This window comes from Juglans regia, chromosome 5, assembly GCF_001411555.2.
Source record: "Juglans regia cultivar Chandler chromosome 5, Walnut 2.0, whole genome shotgun sequence".
Lineage (NCBI taxonomy): Eukaryota > Viridiplantae > Streptophyta > Magnoliopsida > Fagales > Juglandaceae > Juglans > Juglans regia.
In genome coordinates this window covers 8906315-8933809 of record NC_049905.1, presented here as the reverse complement: position 1 = coordinate 8933809, position 27495 = coordinate 8906315, and the positions used below count along the sequence as shown (strand labels likewise).

The following is a 27495-nucleotide window of genomic DNA, read 5'->3' as shown; positions in this document are numbered from 1 at the left end:
TTGGTTTGATAAATGGTTGGCTCGTGGGCCTCTAGTTGCTTCTGCGCCTAACGTGTTACAACCTCGTTGGAAATTAAGGATTGTTGGGTGGAGGACAAGTGGGATAAGGACTTGCTGGCGAACTTGGTGGGTTCTAATAATGCAGAGGACATTATTGCAGAGGTTCCTGGGGGATGTTGTGGTAAAGATATTCTGATTTGGCATCCTTGTAGTGATGGGTGCTTCTCGACGTCAAATGCATGGGAGATAACCCGTGTCAAGCAGCCATAGTTTGAGGGCTTGGAGTGGATTTGGTGCAGTTTGCTTCCAAAAAAAATTTCAGTTTGTATGTGGAAGACAAGATTTAATTGCCTCCTAGTGGATGAGAGAGTTCAGTTGGTGGAGATCCCATTAGCGTCTTGCTGCAGTTGTTGCTCAATGGGCAAAATTGAGGATATAGATCATGTGTTATGCACGGGGGAGGTGGCCAATGCAGTTTGGAGGAGGGCAGCACAAGCTTTGGGAGTTCAATGTATGGAGGTTGCAGCTGGTGGGCAAGAGCTTGCTACTAGTTCCGATGTGCTAAGAGGTTGTTGCAAGGAGGGGTATTGATTGGGTTAATGCCTAGTCTTGGAGATTATGGCAGTGGTGATGTGTAGCTAGGATGATAGGGATGTATGATTCAGTGGATACAATTTGGCTCTTAGTGAAGTTTTGATTGCAGTAGATTTCGTGTAAGTTGACGAAACTAGGATCAATGTATAGTGTTGATCGTTGTGTGCTCTCGGAGCTGGAGGTGCCCTTGCTTGAAAAAACAATGAGGAAGCCGAAGCTCATTTCATGAAGACGACCTAGGGAGGGGTGGGTAAGATTGAATACAGATGGTTCATGTAGAGGTAATCCAGGAAATTGTGGAAGGGAGGAGTTTTGAGGGATGACAGAGGAAAATTTTTGGTGGCCTTTTCAGCAAAGTTTAGCTTTGGTTCTAATAATGAAGCAGAACTTGGGGGTCTCACTTGTGGTTTATTGCTTTGCAGGGAGCTGGGTATTCGGAAAGTTAAGATTGAATGTGACTCGGCTTTGGTGGTACAATGGCTTAGAAATAAGGCTTGTATGGTAAGGTATTTATGAGATTTTTGGGAAGAGCTCTTGCAAGCGATTCATGATTTTCTTTACACGGTTTCTCATCAAGATAGAGAAGGGAATAAAGTGACGGATTTTCTAGTAAGGAAGGGGGAGGAGGGTTTAAATTGTACATATGTGGGTTTCGATGAATTGCCCCTACGTGTGAGAGGACTGCTTCGATTGGATTATCTTGGTTTGCCTAGTATTATGCCTTAGTTTATTGTTGGGCGTGTATTTAGCTTTCTTGTCGTTTGAGTTTGGATTAATATTTTTTGTTTACAGTTTTCCTCCGCCCCATAAGTGAGGGTTTGTTTTGAATAAAAGATGGAGGTGCCGCCCTTCTTTCATTAAAAAAAAAAAAAGGAAATTCCACAAGTAAAGCTTAAAAATAAAAAAATTAACAAAATATCAATTGACGTCACTGATATGTCATTCGATAACATAATTCAATTTGAAAAATTTAGTCTAAATTATAAAATAGATTGTCTCTCTTTCTCTTGCAACGAAATGAAAAGATGTTTGATTAATAATTGTTTAGATATGGTAGGCTATTTATCTTGGTAAAAGTATTACTTTTTATGGTTAAATCAAAGCAATTGATCTTCGATCTTGGACTCACCGATGGACTCAATCAAGTTAAGGGAAAAGGAAAATTGAAGAAATTATGTTTCTCTCTCTCTCTCTCTCTCTCCCCCCCAATTTGAAGTCAACTCCTAGTGATATACCTTAATTTAGGCAAAAGCTAGCTAAGTTAATAATAGCATCTTGACAAACCACACATCCCCATTAAAAATGGGCATCAAACCTTATCTCTAAGTGTCCCCATTTTAAACAAACCACACGTCACCCCTAGCTATTAACTTGTCACCCATTGACTATATATAAATGTGTTATTCGCTTACTTGTATTGATTCTAATACAAATCATCAGGCATTAATGTGCACCTCATTTATCACGTAAGTACTATTGGTGCTTCATGATTGTTATTCTAATCTATTATCTATATAATTTCTGAAGTATTCTCTTTGTATTTTATTTAGCAACCTTGTTATTTCGTTTTATTTTATTGACCTATTTCGACTTTTAATTACATGCTATAAATTTTTTTTTTATTGTGTATTGTCTTTATTACTACAATAAACCCACTTGATTTATTGATATATATATTAAGATTAAAAAAAAGAGCTTTGAAGAAAGGTTTGCTAACATTTATGACTACAAATTCAATAGAAAGGAAACAAATATTTTTCATTTTATAATGATTATTGATTGAGTAATGCTACATACAATCGTGGAGTGCACAAACGTCCTGCATTCGCTTTGAAAAATAGTGGAGTCCACAATTATAAAATTAATTTCTTTTTCATGTGTATATCATATTTATTTATTTTTTTTAAAAATAATTGTGTGATATTTACGTATTCACGATTACAACTATTATTTTATTTTTTCTAAAAATCACATGATATTACTTTAATTTATATTTAATAATTTTACATATTTTATATTTGATAAGATATATAATAAGAAAGTGGAGATGGACTGAAGAAAAGTAGTTTCATCCTTCAAAATTATAATAATAATATTGACACCCACTAAAGATTGCAATTAATAATGGAAAATGGAGCCATTACGTACCGACGAAACAGCCGACCAAAGTGAAAAGAAAGATTCGGTACCCCACGGCGGCTTCATGTTTACTGCCCACGCGACGCGGAAAGACCTGCGAAATATGGAATTTTCGCCGCTGCTTTATTTTTTTGGACGGACGTAAGCGCTGTCAGCGCATCCCATGTTGTGCTTTCCAGACGTCCAGTCTCCAGACCAGACGAAGACCACGTTCAGTTGCTTAAAAAAGAAAGAGAAAACACTGATAAAATCATGTAAGATAAAAAGAAAGAGAAAGGGACCACCTTCAAAATTATTCTTTCTACTTCTCACGCCCATTATTATAATATTTTAGAATATTTATAAATAGTAATAAAATAATTTAAAGTAAGATGTTTTATTAGATTTTAGAAAAAGAGAGAAAAAAAATTAGATAAAAATATTATAAATTTAAAAAATTATTTAAATAAAAGTTTTTAATATTATTTTTGTTTTAAAATTTAAAAAATTTGTATTGTTTTTTATATTTTATTTGGGAGTTTTAAAAAGTTGTAATAATTAGATGAATAAATTAAAAATTTTAAAGTCTATTGTATTATTTGAGTGATATTTAAGAAGAAAATATCTGAATATATATAATTTATATATGATATTAACACTTGAGAATGGTTGCGTTGTCAAATGGAGCCTCCATCATTCTTGAGTCAATCTTATCCTAATTTGAATAATTATACGCCTATTTCATAAGTTGACCCGACACATCGATTCTTTTATGCACTCGGAGTACTGAGTCGACCTGACCCATTTTGTCCTTAAAAATATTAGAATAAAAAACAAAAAAATATATTTACAAACATTTGATCATTCCTAACGGTTGGATAACAAGCCACAGGATATACACGAGAATTTTTCAATCTAAAGTCTCAATTTCTAACAAAGAATCATGTAACAAATTCGAGTGATTCACGTGGATATATATATATATATATATATATATATATATATATTTGCTATTTGGATCCATCGGATCAATCCATGAATTTGTAGGTTAAACAACACGACTTGATTACTTATTCAGGGTAGAGTTTAGTTGATCCGAGCCTAATTATACACAACCCTAATCCTATATATTATATATTATGTGTCGAGTAATTCGTGATAATGCAGAAACATGTCATGACTCCTTTTTTTGATAAAAGAACATGTCAATCCTAATTTTATACAAATGTAACGGTAAAAAGAAGAGACCCCAACTACTTATAGGAGTTGTCGTATAACATTCCTAAACGACAAAAGCTAACAATAGGCTTGTCTTAGATTTAGCTAATATTTATATATATATATATATATATATATATATATATATGAAAGATGAGATTTCTGAACATTTTTGATTTAAAGTACCAAAAACGTTTTCCAGTTTTTTACACCTTTATGTTTTCACTCCACGCGTACTGTTTTTTAATTTTATCATTTTCTCTATGGGTTTGGCATTTTTATCAATCAGTTTCATATAAAAAAAAAATTAACTTAAAAAAATCAATAGAAAACTTTCAAAAAATCATATCATGAAAAATTGATAGTGGAAGAAGAAAAAAAAAAAAAAAAACAGAGATTGAGAGTCTTCACCTCCGCCCACTTGGTGGAGGCAAAAATGAAGAGCCACCCACCCACTTTGCCGACGGCAATTGGTCTGGCCAGCTCCTTTTGCTTCCATCGGGCTGGCCTTGCTCGAGACTTCGGGGTTTAGTTAAGAACAACGACGATGCATCGACGGATGCCATGTGTCAATCTTTATCCAAATGATCATCACTTGTCACGCCAAAATAATTAATTTAACGAATTAATGAATGCAAAAAATAATAATATAATAGAGACTATTTTTTTTAAACTAATTAACCCTAAGCTTTTACATAATCATTCAATTCCTAACTATCTATTACTATTTATAATTGTTGTACATATGAAGACGACGTTTGGTCGATCCATTGCACTAATTAATTAATTAACATGATTTGTGGATATACATTATTAGTCATGCATGCTAGCTGCTATAAGACTAATTAATAAGAACAAAACGTGCATGCATGTGCTCAACATGAAATCTAGTGTTTAATTATAATATCGTTATATATAGTGTGACATGCACTGATCATTATTATATATATATATATATATGCATGCATGGTGCCATGAGATTGATTAATAAGGACATGATTGCATGCATGAAATCTGTGCTTTTATTATTATGGGATGGATTGGTGTATAATTAAGATAATAATATCTTAGTAATTAAATTAAGAAATTATTTAATCATAATTAAACAGATCGATCATATCATAATTAATTGTCGTCATAAAAGAGATTAGATGAGAGATATTCCTAGCTCCTATAAAAAGGTGTGGTTAACAATATGAAATGACTTTATTGATGATAAACATGCTGCAATATGCATGCATGTACAATAATTTTATTTTTCTTTTCTAATCAAGGATATAATTAATTGTGCACTTTTAACTTTTAAGCTGGCGCTAGTACTACTGCTTTATTATAAGTGTGTGTGTCTGTATGTATGTATATAGTATCCATGCATGCATGCATGCAGTAGTGGATTCTGATTTCTGATCATGTAAACAGCCTAAAAGCAGCTACTACTACTTCATATCGAAGGAAGCTTAAAAGGCTGAACTGATTTGGTAGTTAATAATCAAAGTGCATGTAACTTTACTAATTCATTGCTTACCTTTCTTTTTGGTACGCTCAATAAAGCATGTTCTTAGCTAGCTAGTAATACACTAACGATTTATATATATATATATATATATATAGAGAGAGAGAGAGAGAGAGAGAGAGAGAGAGAGAGAAGTATTATATGTATGCATAACTTTAAGCACAACATTTTTTTTTATAAAGAAGAGAGACGGTACTTTCATTTTTATTTATAAGAAAATGTTAGTTGAATTGAGGATTCCTATCTATTGACAAAATGGATCCATTTTTTTATTATTTTTTTTAAATTAATGATTAAGGAAGTGATTATTAGTGAATTAGTAATTTTTTTTGAATTTTTTAAAAATATTTAAAAATGTGTAAAAATGATTGAAATAAAAACAAAAAACAAAAAATAAAAGTGTATTTGTACTTATCAATCCTATTATCGGTACATTTTCTTGGTACCAGTAGCAAGATTCTTGTTCATAACCCCCACTTTTAATGGAGGAATATCTTTATAAGAAAAGTTTGGAGATTACAAAAAGTCTAAAACCAAGCTTTAAAAAACACTATCTCTATATTGTTCTGATTACAATAAAATCTATACTTAAAAACAGAGTTAAAAGCTACAATCATATAATTTTAGTGCATAAATCTAGGTGAGCAATGCTGCATACAATCGTGGAGTATGCAAACGTCGTGTATTCGCTTTGAAAAATAGTGGAGTTCACAATTATAAAATTAATTTTTTTTTTCATGTGTGTTTCGTATTTATTTATTTTTTTAAAAATAATTGTGTGATATTTGCGTACTCACAATTGTAATTATTATTTTATTTTTTTTTAAAAATCACATGATATTACTTTAATATATATTTAATAATTTTACATATTTTATATTTGATAAGATATATAATAAGAAAGTGGAGATGGACTGAAGAAAAGTAGTTTCATCCTTCAAAATTATAATAATAATATTGACACCCACTCAAGAGTGCAATTGATAATGGAAAATGGAGCCATTACGTACCGACGAAACAGCCGACCGAAGTGAAAATAAAGATTAGGTAGTAGGTACCCCACGGCGGCTTCATGTTTACTGCCCACGCGACGCGGAAAGACCTGCGAAATATGGAATTTTTGCCGCTGCTTTTTTTTTTTGGACGGACGTAAGTGCTGTCAGCGCATCCCATGTTGTGCTTTCCAGACGTCCAGTCTCCAGACCAGACGAAGACCACGTTCAGTTGGTTAAAAAAGAAAGAGAAAACACTGATAAAATCATGTAAGAAGAAAGTGTAATGCTAGATATAATCTTTAAATAGAGATTATAATGTAAGTCTAGGTTATTTTAATTTTAAAATTTTTTAAAATTATAAAATTATCTCTCTTAAAATGATATTTTCTCTCATGTAATAATATGCCTGCACATGCAGTTCTCATTTGAGGACTGTAAATAGAATTTCTCAAAATAAAAAGAAAGAGAAAGAGACCATACTTCTCACGCCCATTATTATAATATTTTAGAATATTTATAAATAGTAATAAAATAATTTAAAGTAAGATATTTTATTCGATTTTAAAAATAGAGAGAGAAAAAATTAGATAAAAATATTATAAATTTAAAAAATTATTTAAAAAAAAGTTTTTAATATTATTTTTGTTTTAAAATTTAAAAAATTTGTATTGTTTTTTGTATTTTATTTGGAAGTTTTGGAAAGTTGTAATGATTAGATGAAAAAATTAAAAATTAAAAATTTTAAATTTTAAAGTATATTATGTTATTTGAGTGATATTTAAGAAGAAAATATCTGAATATATATATATATATATATATATATATATATATGATATTAACACTTGAGAATGATTGTGCTGTCAAAGCCTCGATCATTTTTTAGTCAATCTTATCCTAATTTAAATAATTATACGCCTATTTCATAAGTTGACCCGACACGTCGATTCTTTTATGCACTTGGAGTACTGAGTCGACCTGGCCCATTTTGTCCTTAAAAATATTAGAATAAAAAACAAAAAAAATATATTTACAAACATTTGATCATTCCTAACGGTTGGATAACAAGCCACGGGATATACACGATAATTTTTCAATCTAAAGTCTCAATTTCTAACAAATTCGAGTGATTCACGTGGATATATATTTATATATATATATATATATATATATATTTGCTATTTGGATCCATCGGATCAATCCATGAATTTGTAGGTTAAACAACACGACTTGATTACTTATTCAGGTTAGAGTTTAGTCGATCCGAGCCTAATTATACACAACCCTAATCCTATATATTATATATTATGTGTCGAGTAATTCGTGATAATGCAAAAACATGTCATGAATCCTTTTTTTGATAAAAGAACATGTCAATCCTAATTTTATACAAATGTAACGGTAAAAAGAAGAGACCCCAACTACTTATAGGAGTTGTCGTATAACATTCCTAAACGACAAAAGCTAACAACAGGCTTGTCTTAGATTTAGCTAATATATATATATATATATATATATATATATATATATATGAAAGATGAGATTTCTGAACATTTTTGTATTAAGTACCAAAAACGTTTTTCAGTTTTTTACACCTTTATGTTGTTTTCACTCCACGCGTACTGTTTTTTAATTTTATCATTTTCTCTATATATATATAAGTGTGTGTGTCTGTATGTATATATATATATATATATATATATATATTAATATATAGTATCCATGCATGCATGCATGCAGTAGTGGATTCTGATTTCTGATCATGTAAACAGCCTAAAAGCAGCTACTACTACTTCATACCGAAGGAAGCTTAAAAGGCTGAACTGATTTGGTAGTTAATAATCAAAGTGCATGTAACTTTACTATTTCATTGCTTACCTTTCTTTTTGGTACGCTCAATAAAGCATGTTCTTAGCTAGCTAGTAATACACTAACGATTTATATATATATATATATATATATATAGAGAGAGAGAGAGAGAGAGAGAGAGAGAAGTATTATATGTATGCATAACTTTAAGCACAACATTTTCTTTTTTTAAAGAAGAGAGACGGTAGCTCTAATTTTATTTATAGGAAAATGTTAGTTGAACTGAGGATTCCTATCTATTGACAAAATGGATCCATTTTTTTATTAATTTTTTTTAAATTAATGATTAAGGAAGTGATTATTAGTGAATTAGTAATTTTTTTTGAATTTTTTAAAAATATTTAAAAATGTATAAAAATGATTGAAATAAAAACAAAAAACAAAAAATAAAAAAGTGTATTTGCACTTATTAGTCCTATTATCGGTACCTTTTCTCGGTACCAGTAGCAAGATCCTTGTTTATAGCCCTCACTTTTGATGGAGGAATATCTTTACAAAAAAAGTTTGGAGATTACAAAAAGTCTAAAACCAAGCTTTGAAAAACACTATCTCTATATTGTGCTGATTACAATAAAATCTATACTTAAAGAACAGAGTTAAAAGCTACAATCATATGATTTTAGTGCCTAAATCTAGGTGAGCAATGCTATATACAGTCCCTATTTGGGGACTGCAATGCAAACTTAGACAATTTTATTTTTAAAAATTTTTAAAATTATAAAAATATCCCTCTAAAAATGATGTATTTTCTCATTTAATAAAAGACCTGTACATACAATTCCCAAGTGGAGACTGCAAATAGAATTTCTCAATCTAGGTAATCTCAAAACATCCATTTTATGCTCCCCCAAAGCCAATGGCAGCAATTGATTAGCCAAAGAATAAGTGGTCGAAACAACTATTACACCTTCTTTAGCAAGTTGATCAGCAACAAAATTACACTCTCTATATGAATGTTGAATGGACAAAAAATAAAACTTTAAGCACAACATTATACGTATTTTCATGAGCTCCATTTTTTCAGTTCTCTCTTTTTTAATTTAGATTTTAAATTTTAAATTTTAAAATCTTCACAATTTCAATGATTGACATGTCAACACGTAAATATGGCTATGTGCGTAAAGTTGTAAGTATAGATAGCATTATACATATGTATGTGTATATATATATATACATGAAATATGGTTTTTTCTAGTGCTCAAAATCGTCGCAAATACTCTATTAATCGCTGCATTTGAGCATTTGCGGTGATTTTTAATTCGTGGCATCTTCGATGAAATTAAAGTGCCTTTTTTTTATCAATTTCAGCGATAGGCAAAAATCGTCACAAAAACTACTATTTCTAGCGATTTTTCTACGTCGCAATTGTCCAAGAAATTGACGAAAATAGCCATTCCGTTCACTTATTAAATCGTTGAGAAAAAGTAATTGCGGCGATATATCGTTGCAAAAGGTGATAAAATCGCCGCTAAAGACTCATTATTTTTCCCAGCGGTTAAAAATTATCGTCGCTATTATGTCGTCCCAATAGTTACTATTTCCAAAAAAGATTATTTTTGGCGATTAAAATTCGTCAGAAAAAGTGAAATCAATGAAAAGAAGTATTTCCGGCGATATTTACTTGTCGGAAATGGGTTTTCAAAAAAGAAAAAAAAATGCACAAAAACGGAGATGAACTCTACCCAAGCTTGGGTACAGTTCACCTAAATGGTACATTTCTAACGATTGAACCTTGTTACATTCTGCATTATGATTTAGTAATAACTAAGTTATGGTTTATGGGGAATTGATATTTATGGATTTCTTATTACCTAATAATATGTAATGATATAATGTAGCATTCCTAACCCTATGGGAATTAAGCACTACAGAACTTCTACCCACCCTTTAGGCTTCTCTCTACCTCTCATGTCAACTTGAAATTACATCACTCTTTCTCATAGATGCATTTATAAATTTTAATTTCACTTGAACAAACCATCTTAAGATGGTTCATCTAAAGCACAAATCAATCATCTTAGGGGATGAGAAAACAAAGAGAGAGACTGCAGAATACTTACGGACATGCAAGTCATAAACTCTCTTCAAGGATAGGGGAGAAATGATACTTTGACTACACAAATATCTCTCAATAGAGGGTGCCATTAAGATGAAGAGAACTAATTTGGATTATCAATGAAAATAAATACTCAAATGAAGATATAAGTCAAAGATTCAACCATGAAAAAGAAAATAAGAACATTTACACAAGACAGTAACATAAAAAAAAAAATTATATGGGAAGAAACCATAAAGGAGTGGAGGTAGTGCGGGTGAAAATGTGAATAGCATTGGAATTTAATAAGTGATGTTCAATTATCACTTACGAATATACTGCATATATGACTTTATGCATTGAATAACATCAACTATCACATATACATTGACAAATGAAGTTTCAAATTTAGCTTGCAACAAATTTACATGTAAATGGTAATTTCATGTACAATATGACATTACAAAGCTAATTAGTCCAGTTTATATATTAAAATTTTTGGCATGGTTACTTAGTATTTAACATCTGATTTTATTTACTTCTCTATTGGGGTTATTTGAGTTGTTCCTCAATCTGAATCTCTCTAAGAACTGGTCATAGTGGACTATATGCTTGTTTGAAGGGAGCACAAAAATCCAACAAGCTTGCATGCCTTACTGAAGGTTTTAACCCACTGATTTACAAGCTACACACACACACACACACACACACACACACAAATAACACAATGAAGAGAATGACACAACCCATTAGCTCTAATTGATTTCTGAACAAGATAGAGAGTAATCATTTACCTGCATAACACACATCCACTAAGGTTAGCTTCTATGTTTTTGACAATTCGGATGCATCTCTTAGTTATTTGTTTGATGGGATCCACTCTAGAAATCCTTCTAGCTGCAAAACTTTTTTTTAATGCTCCACATATTTTTCTCTTCAGAATATTTTCTGGCAATATGACCAGTACAGTACCACATTCTGCATAAGCAAATAGGTTGGCACATCAAACTCTACCACACCAAACTCAACTTGTGTGTGGGGGTTCACCATTGCACTTATTAATAAAATCTTCTTACTTAAAAAATAAACAAAAAGTTCTACAAGAAACACATAATGGGATCACAGAATCTGAAACAACAAACATAAAATTCATATGCTTAAGTATATTTGAGCTGAACAGAGGAAGAGAAAAAAATAAATTGCTACTTGTCCTTACCAAATTCATCATGCAACTTTCTTTTATGATGCTTATTCAGGAACAATGTTACATCATAAAGAAGCATTTTCACCTGATATTTAAAAAGTTTGATAAGAAACATATAACAAAACAAGCCAAATACAATTAAATATGTTCATTCAATCCAAATAAAGGAGAAATTTCTTTATGAGATTGTGAGAATAGAACTTGGCGTGGAGTGGTGGCTGGGGAGGGAGGTAGAGCTGGTGGTTGTGGGTTGAAATCATTCAATCCAACCAGACAGGATTAAAAAAAAATCATTCATTTGACAATAAATGTATGTGTAGTCAGCAAAATCAAGAAAAATGAAGATGTAGTAGACAAACTCTAACTGGAATCTATGCTATCTTTAAACCATACCCTATCATATATTTATATAAGAGACTCCAGTTGAATCATCAGACATAGCAAAAAACCAGAGAGCATTTTTACAACATGTAGATAGTCTACACATGATTATGAACCAAAACCTAGTCAAGCTATAAAAAGACAGAAGTGCATGTAGAAGATACATATCCATTGCTTCTACTACCCTTTCCTACAACCAAATAAGAAGGCACCAAAATAAAACCACATCAGCCAAAACTTAAAAACAAAAAGTTCAAAAACCTTCAAAGCTAACCCAATTAAGATGGCACAAAGAAATGCAATAGCAGCTAGTTAGTTTTATTTATATTATGTTTTGAATATAACTGGGTGCAAAAAACTCTTTCTCTTAAACCACATACCTATGTTATGAAACTAGAAGGAAAAAAACAAGAGGAGAAAGATTAATGGTTCACTTGCACAAAGTCAACGTTCAAGAATAATAATTGGTACAAAGCCTAGAGTGCAGCTCCAATAACTGCCACAATCTACATATGCATCAACTACTTTATCAGTATTTGCATAAAATCTTATTATTATAATATGCTACAAATTATCCATATTTCTATTTTTGTTTACACACTAATTGCTGAATTCTCGATCATTCATGTGCAAGATTGATGACACCCATCAAGTAAAGTCTATCAATGCATTAAACGTATAAAAAAATTGTTATTACATATAGATTCAATAAAAAAAGAGCAACCATGTGAAGAAAATATGCTTGTTTATGAAAAGCACAATATATAACTCAACATACCTAAGTAGTGTGCAGGTATTTTAAGTTCTAAAAAATGTAAACTATTACAAACTGTATAGAAACCAACATGAAAGATGAGTAAAAATCTCTTGGTCATGTCCAATCGATTGTAAATGAAGCCAAACATACAAAAGTTTAACATTTATCGTTGACCTTTGATGTGCATATATCTAGTTGGATATTGACTTATTACTTGAACAAGAAGCTAAGTTGTATGCAATTGCAACTAAATTTCAAATATCTTTTGTCTAGTAACTTTCTTTGGTAGTATTGCTTTCTTTTCTTTTCTATAACTAATTTTTCAGATAAAAGAAGGCACAAGTTGAAATGAAGGTAGTGAAGGTGAAAATGTGAATAGAAAATGGAGTGCATAAAGGCGTGGAGAAAATTTATAGAAAGAAACCATGCATATATGATTAGTATCATCCAAAATGAATGTGTAAGGTTTTGCACAAGTGTCACCAAGGTGGTTCTCACAATCATCACACCAACTTCAGCTATGCATGCAAGAACAAACTGAATTTCATTAGCAGAATTTTGTGACACCAACTTCAACTTCAGCTATACCAACACATTACAACATAACATTTGGTGCTCACAATCATCACTCCAACTTCAATACAGACTCATAAATTTACTTTGTTTCTCACATCAAACTTGAAACAAGAAACAACAAACAAATAAATATAAATGACAAACTAACAAAATAAATAAATAAAAAAGCACAAACTCATCGACCCAAAAAAGCAAACAAATAAATACAAATGACAAACTTAAACATTTCAAACTAAAAATTGGAAATAAGCATGATTTTTGGGTAGACATAGCATAAAAACAGCAAGCTAAACAAATAACAAAAAGAATTATAAAGTTCAAGTCAATTTCAATCAAAAGTTCTCAAAATCCAAATTCTCTGGTCAAGCACCTTGTATATACTGACAATATTCATTTTATGGGCTTGTGTGCCAAATGCACAATATATAATTGTGCATTTGGCACCATAAATAAGCTGTATAAACACCGACAAAGTACCTGTCTTATGCAAAGTAGGTTAGCACCTTTCCATTAATATCATCAAACTCTACCCAGGCCATTTCAGAGACTCGGACTCAAACAGAGAAAAACCAAATTTTGGTTTTCCCCTCCGTATTTACCTAGCCATTTAACATGGAAAATATCAAGATAAAGGATAAACAGAAGATAAAGTTAGATGAGTGTTGCGCGAGCAGAGGAGAAATGAGAGGGAGCTTACCGCACAAAATGTAGGAAAAATCTCCAAAACCCACAGACTGCACAATAAAATTCATTTCACAAAAATTTCATAGGAGTGGAAATTAACTTGAAGTGAATGTGAGTGTGTTCGTGAGAAGCAGAGAAGGAGAAGGCCCTTACCACCGACTGGCAACTCAGAACTCCAACAATGAACACAAAATCTAAGTAGCAAACCCACAAGAAATCTGCAGTGGAGAGAGAGAGAGAGAGAGAGAAAGAGAGATGGTGAGAAATACCTCTAGGTTTTTCGTGCACCGTACGAGAGACGAACACGGATTGGGGAGAGAAGGGGGGAGCGGCTAGAGGGAAATGAAAAAGAGCAAAACACGGATGAATTAAATTTTGGAGGGTTTTTGTGGCGAGTTATTATCGCCTCAAAATATGTGAGGCTCATTCGACGATTTAGAAAATGTTGCAAATTCTATTTGTGGCGACTAAACTTCGCTGAAAATAGTATAATAAATTACATGAATTTTACGACGACTATTTTCGCCGCAACAAGAGGATGTTGCAGTGATTTTGATTTCGACGGAAATAAATTTGTTGCTGCAGTTAAAAATAGTTTATTGCAACCAAAAAAGTCGTTGCAATAGGTAAAAAAATACTACAAATAAATAAAAGTGATTTCAGCTTCAGATTCTCTCATGAATTGCGTTGGAATTCAGTGGCGAATTAAAAATCGCTGTAAATTATGACTATTTGCGACGATTGTTTTTGCGACGATCTAAAAATGTTGGAAAAAATCTAATTTCTTGTAGTGACATATATGTACACGAACACCGAACATATATTGTTCATGCTACATTCAATACATTATACAAGATATCAATTTATATTAAAAATAGAAATTAAAAGGAAATATAAAGAAATATCCGTGAATATATAAGTACGGATATGATCAGTGATCACTACTACCAAAAAAAAAAGAAAAGATAGAGAGACAACTATATATGGAAGATTAATGGTGTTCTTATATATATATATATATATATATATATATATATTATATAATATATATATATATATATATCAATATATATAGTGACTGCATATTTATTTTAACCTAGCATATTTTTTTTTACAATATTTTCCAGCGATGCAATTGATTATATATATATACTAATTAATCAGTTGAATATTTTAAATACACATGTCTTCAATCATTATTCATACTTTGAAGTAATATGAAAACAAAATTATAAAGATCATTAAGTTTTTTTTTGGATTCCTTTGATTATTTGTATGAAACATTAAACATCAATATCTAATTTATATCATTGTTGGTATAAATATGCCTTAATTTGAAGTTTAATTTTTTATTTTAAATTTATATTATTAGAGCTTAATATATGTCAAACATCATCATGTATTAAAAGAAAGCAACTGCAGTCACAACAAGACATATCACTATAAAAAAATTTCTTATTTGTGGCCAGCTATTTCTTGTATGCGAAAATGATTATTTTCTGCTAAATTGAGTATATTTTCATCATAAATAATCATTTTCGCCGCAAATAATTGTCACAGATGTTCGTTTTTATTGTAATATATTTGAAGTTCAAGTAATAATTAGAATCTTATTAAAAGTATATTATTCTCAAATTATTTAAATTTCGCACCAAATACATAGGTGCATTACATAATATAGTACACATATTTTACTATATATGTTCTTAACTAATGATCACCTTGAGTACTGCAGGCATCTAAAATCAATAACCTCGCTCATGAAACATGCCGCTTGATGGTTTTATTTATAAATTATTATTATTAATGTTTTTATATATATATAGAATCATGAACTAATTATATTATGCAGCAGATTAATTAATGGCTGCAGCACAAATGGGAATCATCATCAGCACATTACATGCATGCATGCATGCGTACTGGTGCTGATGATTCCAGACATGAGTAGTGATGTAGGTCTCTAAGTAATGGGGGACTCTACAGCCACCAGCTCCCAGTCTCGTTGGAAGCATAGTGTAAAATATTGTATTGTTTTATTTTATTTATATATATATATATTTAATATTATAAAATATTTTTTTAAAAAATAAAAAAATTATAATATCATTAAAAAACACTTACTTAATTATTAAGTAAAAAGAAAAATATTAAAAAAATTAAAAAAATATAGCAAGACCGGAAGCGGGAGAGGGAACGGTGAGAGTATCTTTACTCCTAATTAATTTGTCATTGCCAAAATCACTGCAGACAGAATGCATGACACTATGATGTTGCTGTCATATATAAATATATATAATATTCTAATCAAGGCAGATATAATAATTTGCATTACGATATAATTCGGATAATTCTAAAATTTGATTTTCTGATCGAGAAATTTGCATTGACTTAGCTTATATCGACCATTGATCATGACTTATAACCCCCTTCCCCCAAGAAAAAAGAAAAAAGAAAAAAGAGATTGCTTTCATTATTATATCATGAGAGCATGCACTACAAGAAAGTTGGTCTTTACCGGCGAGTTATTAGTCGCCGCATAATAATTCGTTGGCAAAAGTATCATCTAGCGGCGAGTTAAAAACCGCCGATTGTTTTTAAATGAAATACGACCAATCGTATAGTGGGTCCATAGAAGATGGCTATTGCAACGACTTTATGGTCTATAGGGGCGATTAATGTCGCTGCTAGAAATAATTAAATTTGCAACGCGGTAAACTTCGCCGCAATACATTTTCTGGGCGCCAAACCGGCATCCAGGTTTCGGGTCTTAATTATTTTCCCCCCAAACACATTTCCCCCCAACACTTTGACGAACCTCTGCACTTCGACGAACCCGGCGACTATTGCACCTGCTTTGCGCAACCCTAACCAGTGTTTGCCCACGGCGTGACCTCCTCCGCGTTCACTGAATGCGGGTTTTCACTGTCCCATTTTCCGGCAATTTTCTCCCTTCAGTTGTTGGTTCTTGATTTTCAGCTAGTAAAATCAAAAAATCCACTCCCCTTCATTTCCACTAGTAACAAGCCGAATCCCTACGTTTCCTTCCCTTACAATATGAGTTCTTTGCCTCCATTTCGTTTCCCAAGTTGAAGATTTGCCAAGAGATCAGCATAATCGTTGGCGGCTCCAGGGAAGGGAACTACCGTATAGGTATACAAAGTTGCCAATTTAGCTGTTTTCCTCCCTTCAATGAAATCTAAAATTCGTTTTTGTGCTTATTCCAAAATTCGTTATTTGCCAAATGCACTCTGATCATGTAATTAGTTTACTCTTGACTATGTATTTGGTTGGAAATGGTTATTTCTCATGAACACTGGACATGCAAAATACCATGTCTTTTTTTTGTTTTTTTTGTCAATCCTTTTCTTTAACTTGCGAAACAAATGTGCATGTTCCTATGTAACTTGATTTTATTTTTCCTCTGTTTGCTTCAGGATTTTCTGTATCTGCCCAATCTTACGGTCTAAATATTGATTTTCTTTTCGATGCCTGGTTTTGTTTGTGTAATACTGATGTTTTTAGTGTTTATATATAGATTTAGATCAGGAGTAAGCTTAAGATCGAACTGTTGCAAGGCAATACTGACAAAATTGTTTCGGTAATATAGCTCACAGTTAAAATCCTATAGGAAAATGTACCAAACTATAAGAACAAATCATAATTTGGTAAAGGAGCAAAACCAACTCAAGCTAAGCTATGCCTTAATATACTTCATATATTAAACCCCTAAAAGGAAAAAATAGGCCAACTTCAGGTGAGGCTAGCTATTTATAACTGACACATTGAGTTAGTTATAAATAGCTGTTTCAAATTTATTTATACTACTAACTTCATATTTTTCTATTTTTATAACAACATAAAAGTTAATTTCTAGTTATTTTAGTTAGGAGCAAGTTTAAATATATCTTAACTATATTAGAGTTTAATTTAAGAATAGCATAACTGCCATATCAGGAATTCTGTTGCTGCATTGCATGCTAGCTTGTTGCAGCAGATATTCCATCATCATCATCAGCAGCTGTACATGCATCTGTGATTAAGAAATGATGATGATGATGGATACGATCCTAACATTCCACCATCCCTTATCATTGATCAGAGTCTCTTTATCTAGATTCTGAATTTGCTTGCCTTACAATCCCTGGCCCGGGCTTCCATTTCATGCAAAAAGAGAAGAAACAAAACAGGAAAGGAAGCCTGTTTGGTTTAATCTGAATCAGTAGTTTGCCATCATGTTTTCCTTGAAAGCTACTCCAACACCCAAAGGCAGGCTTTTGTGGGTCAGAAATTTATTAAAATCCTGACCCAAATGGCTTATTTACAGATGCACCTACCTACTAGAATAGACAAATACGGCTCAATAAAATTCTGAACGATTTGGGTTGCGTAAGCCTTAAGATATTGCATATATGTACATGAGCATTGACTCAAGCAATTAAGTGGATTTGGTTAATGTAAGCTTGGGCATAACATTAATTTATTTGGGTCTTCAACAAAAATAGACACGAACAAGGAAATATTCAGATGTTGGAACTTGTAATGCACGTATAATAATATTTTTCTGTGTGATAAATATAACAATGAAGAAAATCAGGAGGCAACGTAGTTTTAGCGGAAATTAACGTTAATTTACATACCCAACCAACTCCATTTTGAAATTTCCTTGTGTACTACTAACACACATTATTGTTTAAATAATGAATTTACTAAAATATAATTAAATGAAATGCTTGTTTGGATGTGAAAATCTCATGTTCGCTGTTCTGGCCATGTATCTTTCATTAACGCTGATTGTGATGGTTTATTGATCAGTATGTTGATCTTGTCTTGACTATATAAAGATCCATATAGATTATATATATACATGGAGGTATGGAGTTGAAAGGTTTTTATGCAAATTATTCAAAGGTCTGCTGCATGCATGCCGGATTATATTGTTACACACTCAGCATTTATAGCCTTACGTGAATATTGATTTTGCGTGACATATTTCATGCGTGAATATTAACAGCTATAATTAAATATATTACATATATATATACATATATATATAGGAAACTTCATAAAAAAACAGTGGTCCCTGGATTCAATAGGAATGTATGATGTATATAAATATCATTGGCAAGTTGAATCCTTCCCAATGATATGTTAAGGTACTGTTTTGTGCTAGATTAAGTGATGGAAGTGTAGATAAGACCCTTTCGAGGCCTCGGCTGAAAGGAAATGGGATAAAAGTTGATGGGTGTGGATCAATATAACATGAAATGGGATAAAAGTATTGTTGGGTATATATATATATATATATATATATTGATCCATTTTATTCTCAGCTAATTTTTTGTTCTTCTTTCTCAAGCCATGCAATTGAACTGAGTACTACTACCTACAATGAAAAAACAGTTCTAAAATTACCTAATTTTTTAGACTCTATCTATAAATGCTGGATCAGATCAAAGTCCCTTATTAGGAAAAGAATGGATGGTTGGATGGTTGAGTGTTCAATTGGCAAAGCCTAGCTCTTATTGCTGGATAGTAACCGGGCTAGAAATTTTATAGAATCGAATCTTTAATTACATAAACCAGACAAGGATTAATTCAAAGAATAAAAGCTGTTAACTACATGTTTGGAGAGCTTATGTATATATATAGGAGGGCCAGCATGGTGGTTCTATCTGCAGTGAAACAAGAAGGGAGTTTCAAATCATAATGGATTCATTTATGATTTGAATAATCGCAGGATGTAGATATGGAGGGATGTTTGGTCCAGAAAACCAGAGTCAAGTAGTGCCACCCACCATTCGTTTCATTAAATATATATTTTTCTGGACCAGGTGATGATTTTAAAATTCAAGGCATTTTATACAATCACCTTCCATATTGCCTTTCAAATCATGAGGTGTCTATCTGTTTCAGTGTCTTGTCCTCCATGAAACCTATCAAGTTATTAGATTATTAGTGTCGTAACTAGCTCCCAAGTTGGGGCGTAAAGCAAACAACAATCTATTGATATTGTGGACTAGAAACCTCTCTCTCTCTTGCTGACCAGTAGGGCCCCCTCTACGTCGGACGTCCATTAAGATAAGCCTGCAGGGCATATGCAACATGGCCCCATGTCGCGCGCGGACAAGGGTGTTCAACAGCTGCACTGAGCATTGTCTTTTGTGTTTGTGTGTATATATATATATATATATATATAGCAGTCCTTTCATTTCTGATGAACTTTTTACCGTAAATTTGTTAAATGAACAAGCTTTCGAACATGAATTTCGAGTTTCATTACCAAAAGATCAGTCGAAATTGAGCAGAAATTTTGTCTCTACAATACATAGTTTGGAGAATATGTATTGACATGCATATTGACAGGTTGAATCTCTTCTGTTTGTCTACAGTTTCAGCACATGAAATAAGAACAAAGTGCGTGCTGCATCATGGTGTCTTTTAGCCCACACACATATATGGTGCATATAGCTAGGTATCAAACCCATATTAAGCCATTCACAAGAATTATACTTGCACATCCATTCATCCTGTTGTCTATCCGACAAACATTTTAGTAGTCCTTGATTATTTCTTAGTACTAAAACAAGCTTTAAAAACAGAAACATGGTGACAGAGCTTGTAGCTGAATTTGATTATACTTTTCAGCTCATAAGGGGCTCATGACCTACAAACACAAGCTAAGAAGTCGAGAAAGCATTCATGAAATCTAATTGTTATTAATTATTGTAGGTGCTGCAAACATATCAATAGCAAACCCCATATATGTGTACTTACTTTATCAGTACCTAAATATGATTTGAACTTCAAAAATAAGCATATATATTATGCTTATTTTCATAACATAAGCCCACCTTGGTCTCATATCCTTCAGGAAGCCCAATAATGCAGTACTGAACATTTAAATACTAGGCTAGGTCATGAATGAACATTTTATATATACAACTGTTGAGGATGAGAACTTGGTACTTTCTAGCAGGTAAGACATGGACTTTTTCGAACTGTTTGGCCTTTTCCTTTGTAAGTGAAGACGTTAGGGATTGCGAGTTTTGCTTTTAAACCTGGTTGCAGCAAAATTATTTGTTCATTGACCGGCATTCTCTCTTTGTATCATTTTGTAGTTGATTTTCCCTAAGTTAAGAGGATGTAAGGAAAGTGCTTTGTACTTGAAATTATATAGTTGGTAAAGGTCTTTGATATTGTGATTAAATCTTCTAGCTCCTACATTTTTGGACTTTTATTAGTATATATATATATATTTTTTTTGTTTCTTGATTTTGTTTGTGTTATATTTTGGTATTGAGATTTGTTTTGAAAATTACTTGGTACTGTTGGGCGCAGATTGTAAGGCGGACGTGTTGTACTTTTGATTAAAAAGCACTTGACTCAGACAACAAGCTTGTTGAGGAGCCATTTCACTCTTGTGTGAGCTGAAATTCCTTTAGTTGGGGATTGAAGGTAAGAAATACCCATACACAGCTTCAAGACGATATTTTGTCTATTTTTCTCATTCTCAAAACATATGCTGCATGTTTTTTTTGTGAGTGTTATTATATATGCTAGACCTTCTGAGTTTGCATATTTTTATGGATTATGTTTAGATAATCACTCTAAGTCAAGTGTATTCTACTTACCAAACTCTCTTGGAATTGGTTTTTTGTTTTGGGTGATGTTGTTCATTTTCAAGTCTATATATATCATGTGTATATCTCATGCATACCCACACACACACACACACATGGATATATATATATATATATATATATATATATATACACATGAGAGTGAAGGGGCTTAGACATGTAGTTGGCCATCGACGGTTATTACTATCACAATCAAACATGATTGGTCCGTGATTGATAAATACATATATATAATATATATATCAATACACATTACAACCTTGTGTGGGGACAACTAGGGACTACGTAGCTAGCGTCCTCATCGATACCACGCTCACGTTAATTCATTTGATGAATCCCCCCGGTTTAATGAAGTTCTGGGACATATGGCATCATATGATGTCATAAACATATGTAGCTCCCAATAAAGTTGAGTTAGCCAATTATCCTTGAAAATTTGTTGGAGTTTAAACCTTCTGAGATGCCTAGCTAGCCAAACTCATAAATCTTCTTCAAGTTAAACATTTATTTTCCTATCCCAACATTTGGCCTATGGTGAGTTTTTCATCAAACTTATATAATTAAAGTCTCTGCTGACCTAACTTTCTTCCCCACCATGTCTTTGTTTAGATGGACAAATGTTGGATGAATGACCCCGATAGGCTTGTATCACCTGCATACGCCGAAGGCGTCAAATATTTCCTCACACAAGCACGAAACCATGCAAGTGGAAGGGCTCGCATTCGGTGTCCATGTCGTGCATGCCTTAACAATCTGTGGCTGCCTATACCTGAGGTGGAAACCCATTTGTTTATTAAAGGGATTAACCCAAATTACACCCAGTGGATCTTTCATGGGGAGGAGGAGACAACATTGTATGTCAGTGATGATGATCTTGATGACGATATCATCCAAGAAGACGATTACATAGATGACATGCAGCATATGTTGGATGACATCCGGGCAGGCACCTTTGTTGATGTGCCTCAAGATAGCACTCCTTTGCCAAACAGGCCATCAATACCTGTAGATGGACCAGCCCCATCTTTTGACCAGCTACTAGAGGATGCCCGACGTCCTCTTTACGATGGGTGTACAGAATTTTCAAAGTTATCATTCGTTGTGAAGTTGTTACACATCAAATCAATCGGTGGATGGTCAATTAAGTCGTTTGACATGCTCCTTGATTTGTTGAGGTCTGCCTTTCCTAATGCCCTACTGCCACAATCATATGAGGAGTCAAGGTCTTTGGAGCGCGGTTTGGGCTTCAAGTATAACAAAATCCATGCGTGCCCCAATGACTGTATCTTATATTGGAAGGAAAATGCTGCTCTTAATGAATGCCCTGTATGTAAGGCTTCGAGGTGGATACCAAATACAGACGGATCACGCGCAGTACCTCAAAAAGTGTTGCGTCACTTTCCTTTGAAACCGAGATTGCAGCGTCTCTTCATGTCTGCCAAGATAGCAGGTGATATGCGATGGCACAAAGAGCAACAGACGAAAGAAGATACTTGCATGAGACATCCCGCCGACTCCGAGTGCTGGAAGAAATTTGATGAAGATCATGGTTGGTTCGCATCGGATCCTCGCAATGTTAGGCTCGGTCTGGCAAGTGATGGCTTCACTCCATTCAACAACTTGGCTAAACCTCATAGCATTTGGCCAGTAATCCTTGTCCCCTATAACTTGCCGCCATGGTCATGCATGAAAGACCAATTCTTCATGACATCTCTGATTATTCCTGGCCCAAGGTCACCAGGGAATGAGATTGATGTATACTTGCAGCCGTTGATCGATGAACTGCTTGAATTTTGGGAAGATGGGGTACCTACATATGATGCCTCAACTAAGGAGACGTTTATGTTGCATGCTGCCTTATTGTGGACAATCAATGATTTTCCTGCCTATGGGAATCTGTCTGGCTGGTCAACAAAGGGAAAATTGGCTTGTCCGTCTTGCAATGCAGATACAGACTCTAATTGGTTGAAATATGGCCGAAAACATTGTTACATGGGACATCGACGTTTCTTACCCCCAGATCACATATGGAGAATGAGGAAAGGGTTGTTCAACGGTAGAGAAGATCATCGCATGCCACCAAGGGATGTAGGAGCTGAAGAGATTCAAAATCAATTGCAGATGATTGGGGATGTTCAGTTTGGCAAATCTCATACGAAGAAAAAACGCACTGCTGAAGAGCTAAACTGGACAAAGTGTAGCATATTCTTCGTGTTACCTTATTGGTCAACAGTTCGGCTTCGGCATAATTTAGATGTTATGCATATTGAGAAGAATATTGCCGACAACATCTTATTTACTTTAATGAACAGTCCAGGGAAAAGTAAGGATAACATCAATTCAAGGCGTGACTTAGAGCTTTTGGGCTATAGAAAAGAATTACACTTGAGGCGTGATGGTGATCGTGTAACAATGCCACATGCTGCTTACACATTCAACGTCGAGCAAAGGAAAAAGTTTTGTGAGTGGTTGTCTGATATCAAGTTTCCAGATGGGTTCGCTTCCAATATCTCAAACTGTGTCTCTCGATGTGAGTGCAAAATCTCAGGGTTGAAAAGCCATGACTGTCATGTTTTCCTTCAAAGGCTACTCCCCATTGCTGCTGGGGGGTATTTAAGAAGTGACATTGGCTTGGCTTTGACTGAACTTGGTACTTTCTTCAAAGAGTTGTGCGCTCGAACACTTGATGTCAACCGCCTGGCCCAACTCCAAATTGATGTTGTCACTATTCTATGCAAATTGGAGATGATATTTCCTCCTTCATTTTTCGATGTTATGGTCCACCTAGCTGTCCATTTACCCCGTGAGGCAAGACTTGGGGGTCCAGTACAATATAGGTGGATGTACCCATTTGAGAGGTATCTCGGCAAATTCAAGCGGTACGTTAAGAATAAAGCCCGCCCAGAAGGTTCAATAGCCGAGGCCTACATTCACACCGAATGCTTGACATTTTGCTCCATATACCTCAAAGATATTGAGACGAGGTTTAGTCGACCGGACCGCAACATTGATGCTGACGAAGAGGAAACGTTAGATGGGTTCAAAATTTTCAACCAGAAAGTCCGTCCATTGGGCATACCTTCTAACGTGCAATTGGAAGATAAACTATTTAGGGCAGCCATCTGGTACGTGCTCAATAATTGTGCGGAGATTGGACCTTATATAGAGTAAGCATTAACGAGTCTACTTAAAAATCATCTTTCATTCTATATTAATGCTTTATGAATCCAATACCAGCTAATTTCAATATGTTGCACCGCCTCGATGCACCAAATGCAGGGAACACTACGAGAAATGTAAGGTGCAACACCCAGATTGCACCGATCGAAAGCACCAAACTGAGTTTCCAACTTGGTTTAAGCAACGTGTAAGTTCTTATCCATTCCTATCTAAGATGCGCTGCCTATAGGTTTCATTTTATATGATTTGGATCTAATCGTAGTGTTCACGTTATGAAATTTGCTTTTTTAAATATATAGATCCAAGAACATCGTACCTCGCATACACTTGATGTGTCCGCTGATCTGTATGCGCTAGCTTGCGGGCCTGACCGTTGGGTTGCAACATATGCTGCTTGAATAATAAATGGAAAAAGGTTTCATACGAAACAGCGTGAACTTCGCCGGCGTACACAAAATTTTGGAGTGGTGGTAACTGGTGATGAGGCCACAAATAACTTGGACTTCTATGGAGTTATTAATAATATTGTAGAGTTACGCTACATGGAGTGGCGTCGGGTGTACCTGTTTGAATGTGATTGGTTTGACGTTGGTGATAGAAAACGAGGGGTGCGGGTGGATGACCATATGATTAGTGTCAACATGAACAGGACTTGGTACAAGGATGAACCATTCGTGTTGGTGAGTCAGGCTGATCAATGCTTCTACATAAGAGATTTAAGGGCGAAAAGGAATTGGAGTGTTGTGCAGAACTATGCAAATAGGAATGTATACAACATTCCGCCACTGCCGAGAGTTCTTGAAGATATTGATGGGGAATCAAGTACTCCTGATGCCGATCAAGAAAACGAGCCATCATATTATTATGAACCAGTGTAGTGTGATAACACAGATGAAGTGGCAACTCAACTGAATAGGCCTGATATACTACCTAGCCATGTAGATGCACGAGAAATTCTGGATTCGGTTGGTCAATGCATAGATTCAACAAGCTTTATTAATGATGACATGATCACTTCTGATTCTGGAAATGCGGCCAGTGAGGGAGAATATTCAGATGAAGAGGACCTATCAACATCTGAAGGGGAACATTCAGATGAGGATGTCCACTCAACATCTGATGAGTCTGGCGACCTATAAGTACAACCCAGGAACTTCATTCATTTAAGGTTGAGATATTAGGTAGCATTGACGAAATTCCCATTTGTATATAGACATCTGACAATATGAGATTCTATTTTTATGGTATGTGTATATTTAATATTTCAAACATGATTGGGTGAAATATATGTTATCATTTATTTCTTACCATTAACAAGAGAATTTCATTTTTCCTATCTCGAACTATTTGTTATGCAAGTAGCAAACAACCTTGAGAGTAGTATTCAAGATTTACAACATCCATACCTAAATTAAATGGTATCTAACATGTGATGTTTTTTGCTTCAGGTTACGTTCAATATCGGGAGGCTGTGTGAGGAGCGCTATGCCATATCAAGGTATATATACGGCCGACTTAAACATATTCGTTTCTCTATTTAAAGTCTCATACTGTAAGGGTTAGTCTACCTAAAAGTAACTGGAAATGGTAGATAAATGACCTTGTTTACGAACATGTCTGTGCATATTGCGCTTATTTTGTATCAATTATGTTATGAATTTGATCCCACTATGTTATTAACTTGTACTCGTACAGGTACCCAGCCGGGACCCAGTTCAAGAGGCGGAGGTAGACTTCGCGGCCTTCGAGGTGGAAGGCGTTATATACCATACTCAGGTCGTCACATGCGACCCCGTGGTGCACGATTATCTTCATATCACAGCACGGAGGAGTGTAATCAATCCTCCTCGGATGATTCGACACAGCCCCCAAGTCCCCCACCATGCGTTGTGCCAAGTCACGCGCCAGAACCTATTCAAGAACCCCCACCAAATACAGTGGAACAATCACCTACACGAGAACAAACTGGTGCATTTTTTTTCCAATACTTTGAATTTGAAAGCAAAATCATGTTTGTATGTGTTATTAAGTGTGAATATTCCGCATTACACTTCTACATACTAATATAAACCATATCTTAAAATACAGCTGCAGCTGCCCCAATGGAGACCGAAGGAACGCAAGAACAGAGGAGACGAACTCGTGGGCCATCTAGATGCATTTTATTTGACAAGTTAAGGAAGAACGGGAAAGTGCAGTTGAAGATAAATGATGGTGAGACGGCCCCATGTTGTGAACACGCTTCTATGTTCACAACACGAGTATCGTGGATTGTTAAACAATATTGTGACATGAGTTACAAGCGTTGGTCGGATGTCCCACCAGCGATTAAAGAGGAGCTCATTGACCGTGTTCGGGTATATACAAATTTGTTCTTGTCATAGCATTTGGAAGTTGTTTATGTAGTATAATCATCGCCTAAATAACGAGATGACACATTGATTGTTTGCATGTAGAGTGACTTTGTGTTGGACTGGGATCGCGAAAACCACCGATTGACGGTGACAAAGGCCTTACGTAAGCGCTTCAACTCCTTCCACCACGACTTGCACAAGATTTATGAATCCTATGGAAGCCACGTAGAAGCGTTGGCTAATGGAACTAACCTAGTGGACCCCATCGTATGGGTGAAGTTGTGTGAAAGGTGGGGCAGCGATGCCTTCAAGGTATAGATGATCTTTCTCACATACAACCATATAAAAACCATATCTTTAATATGTCTAAATATGGT

The 27495-nt window shown here is 34.0% G+C and overlaps 1 protein-coding gene across 1 annotated transcript; it reads left to right on the top strand.

Annotated features, from left to right (window-relative positions):
- Positions 1–417: 417 nt before the first annotated feature.
- On the top strand, positions 418–25162 carry LOC118348421. Its single transcript, XM_035690037.1, has 5 exons — positions 418–584; positions 1017–1095; positions 22194–23339; positions 23502–24410; positions 25064–25162. The coding sequence occupies exons 1-5, from the start codon at positions 418–420 to the stop codon at positions 25160–25162; spliced, it is 2400 nt and encodes a 799-aa protein (XP_035545930.1).
- Positions 25163–27495: the final 2333 nt, after the last annotated feature.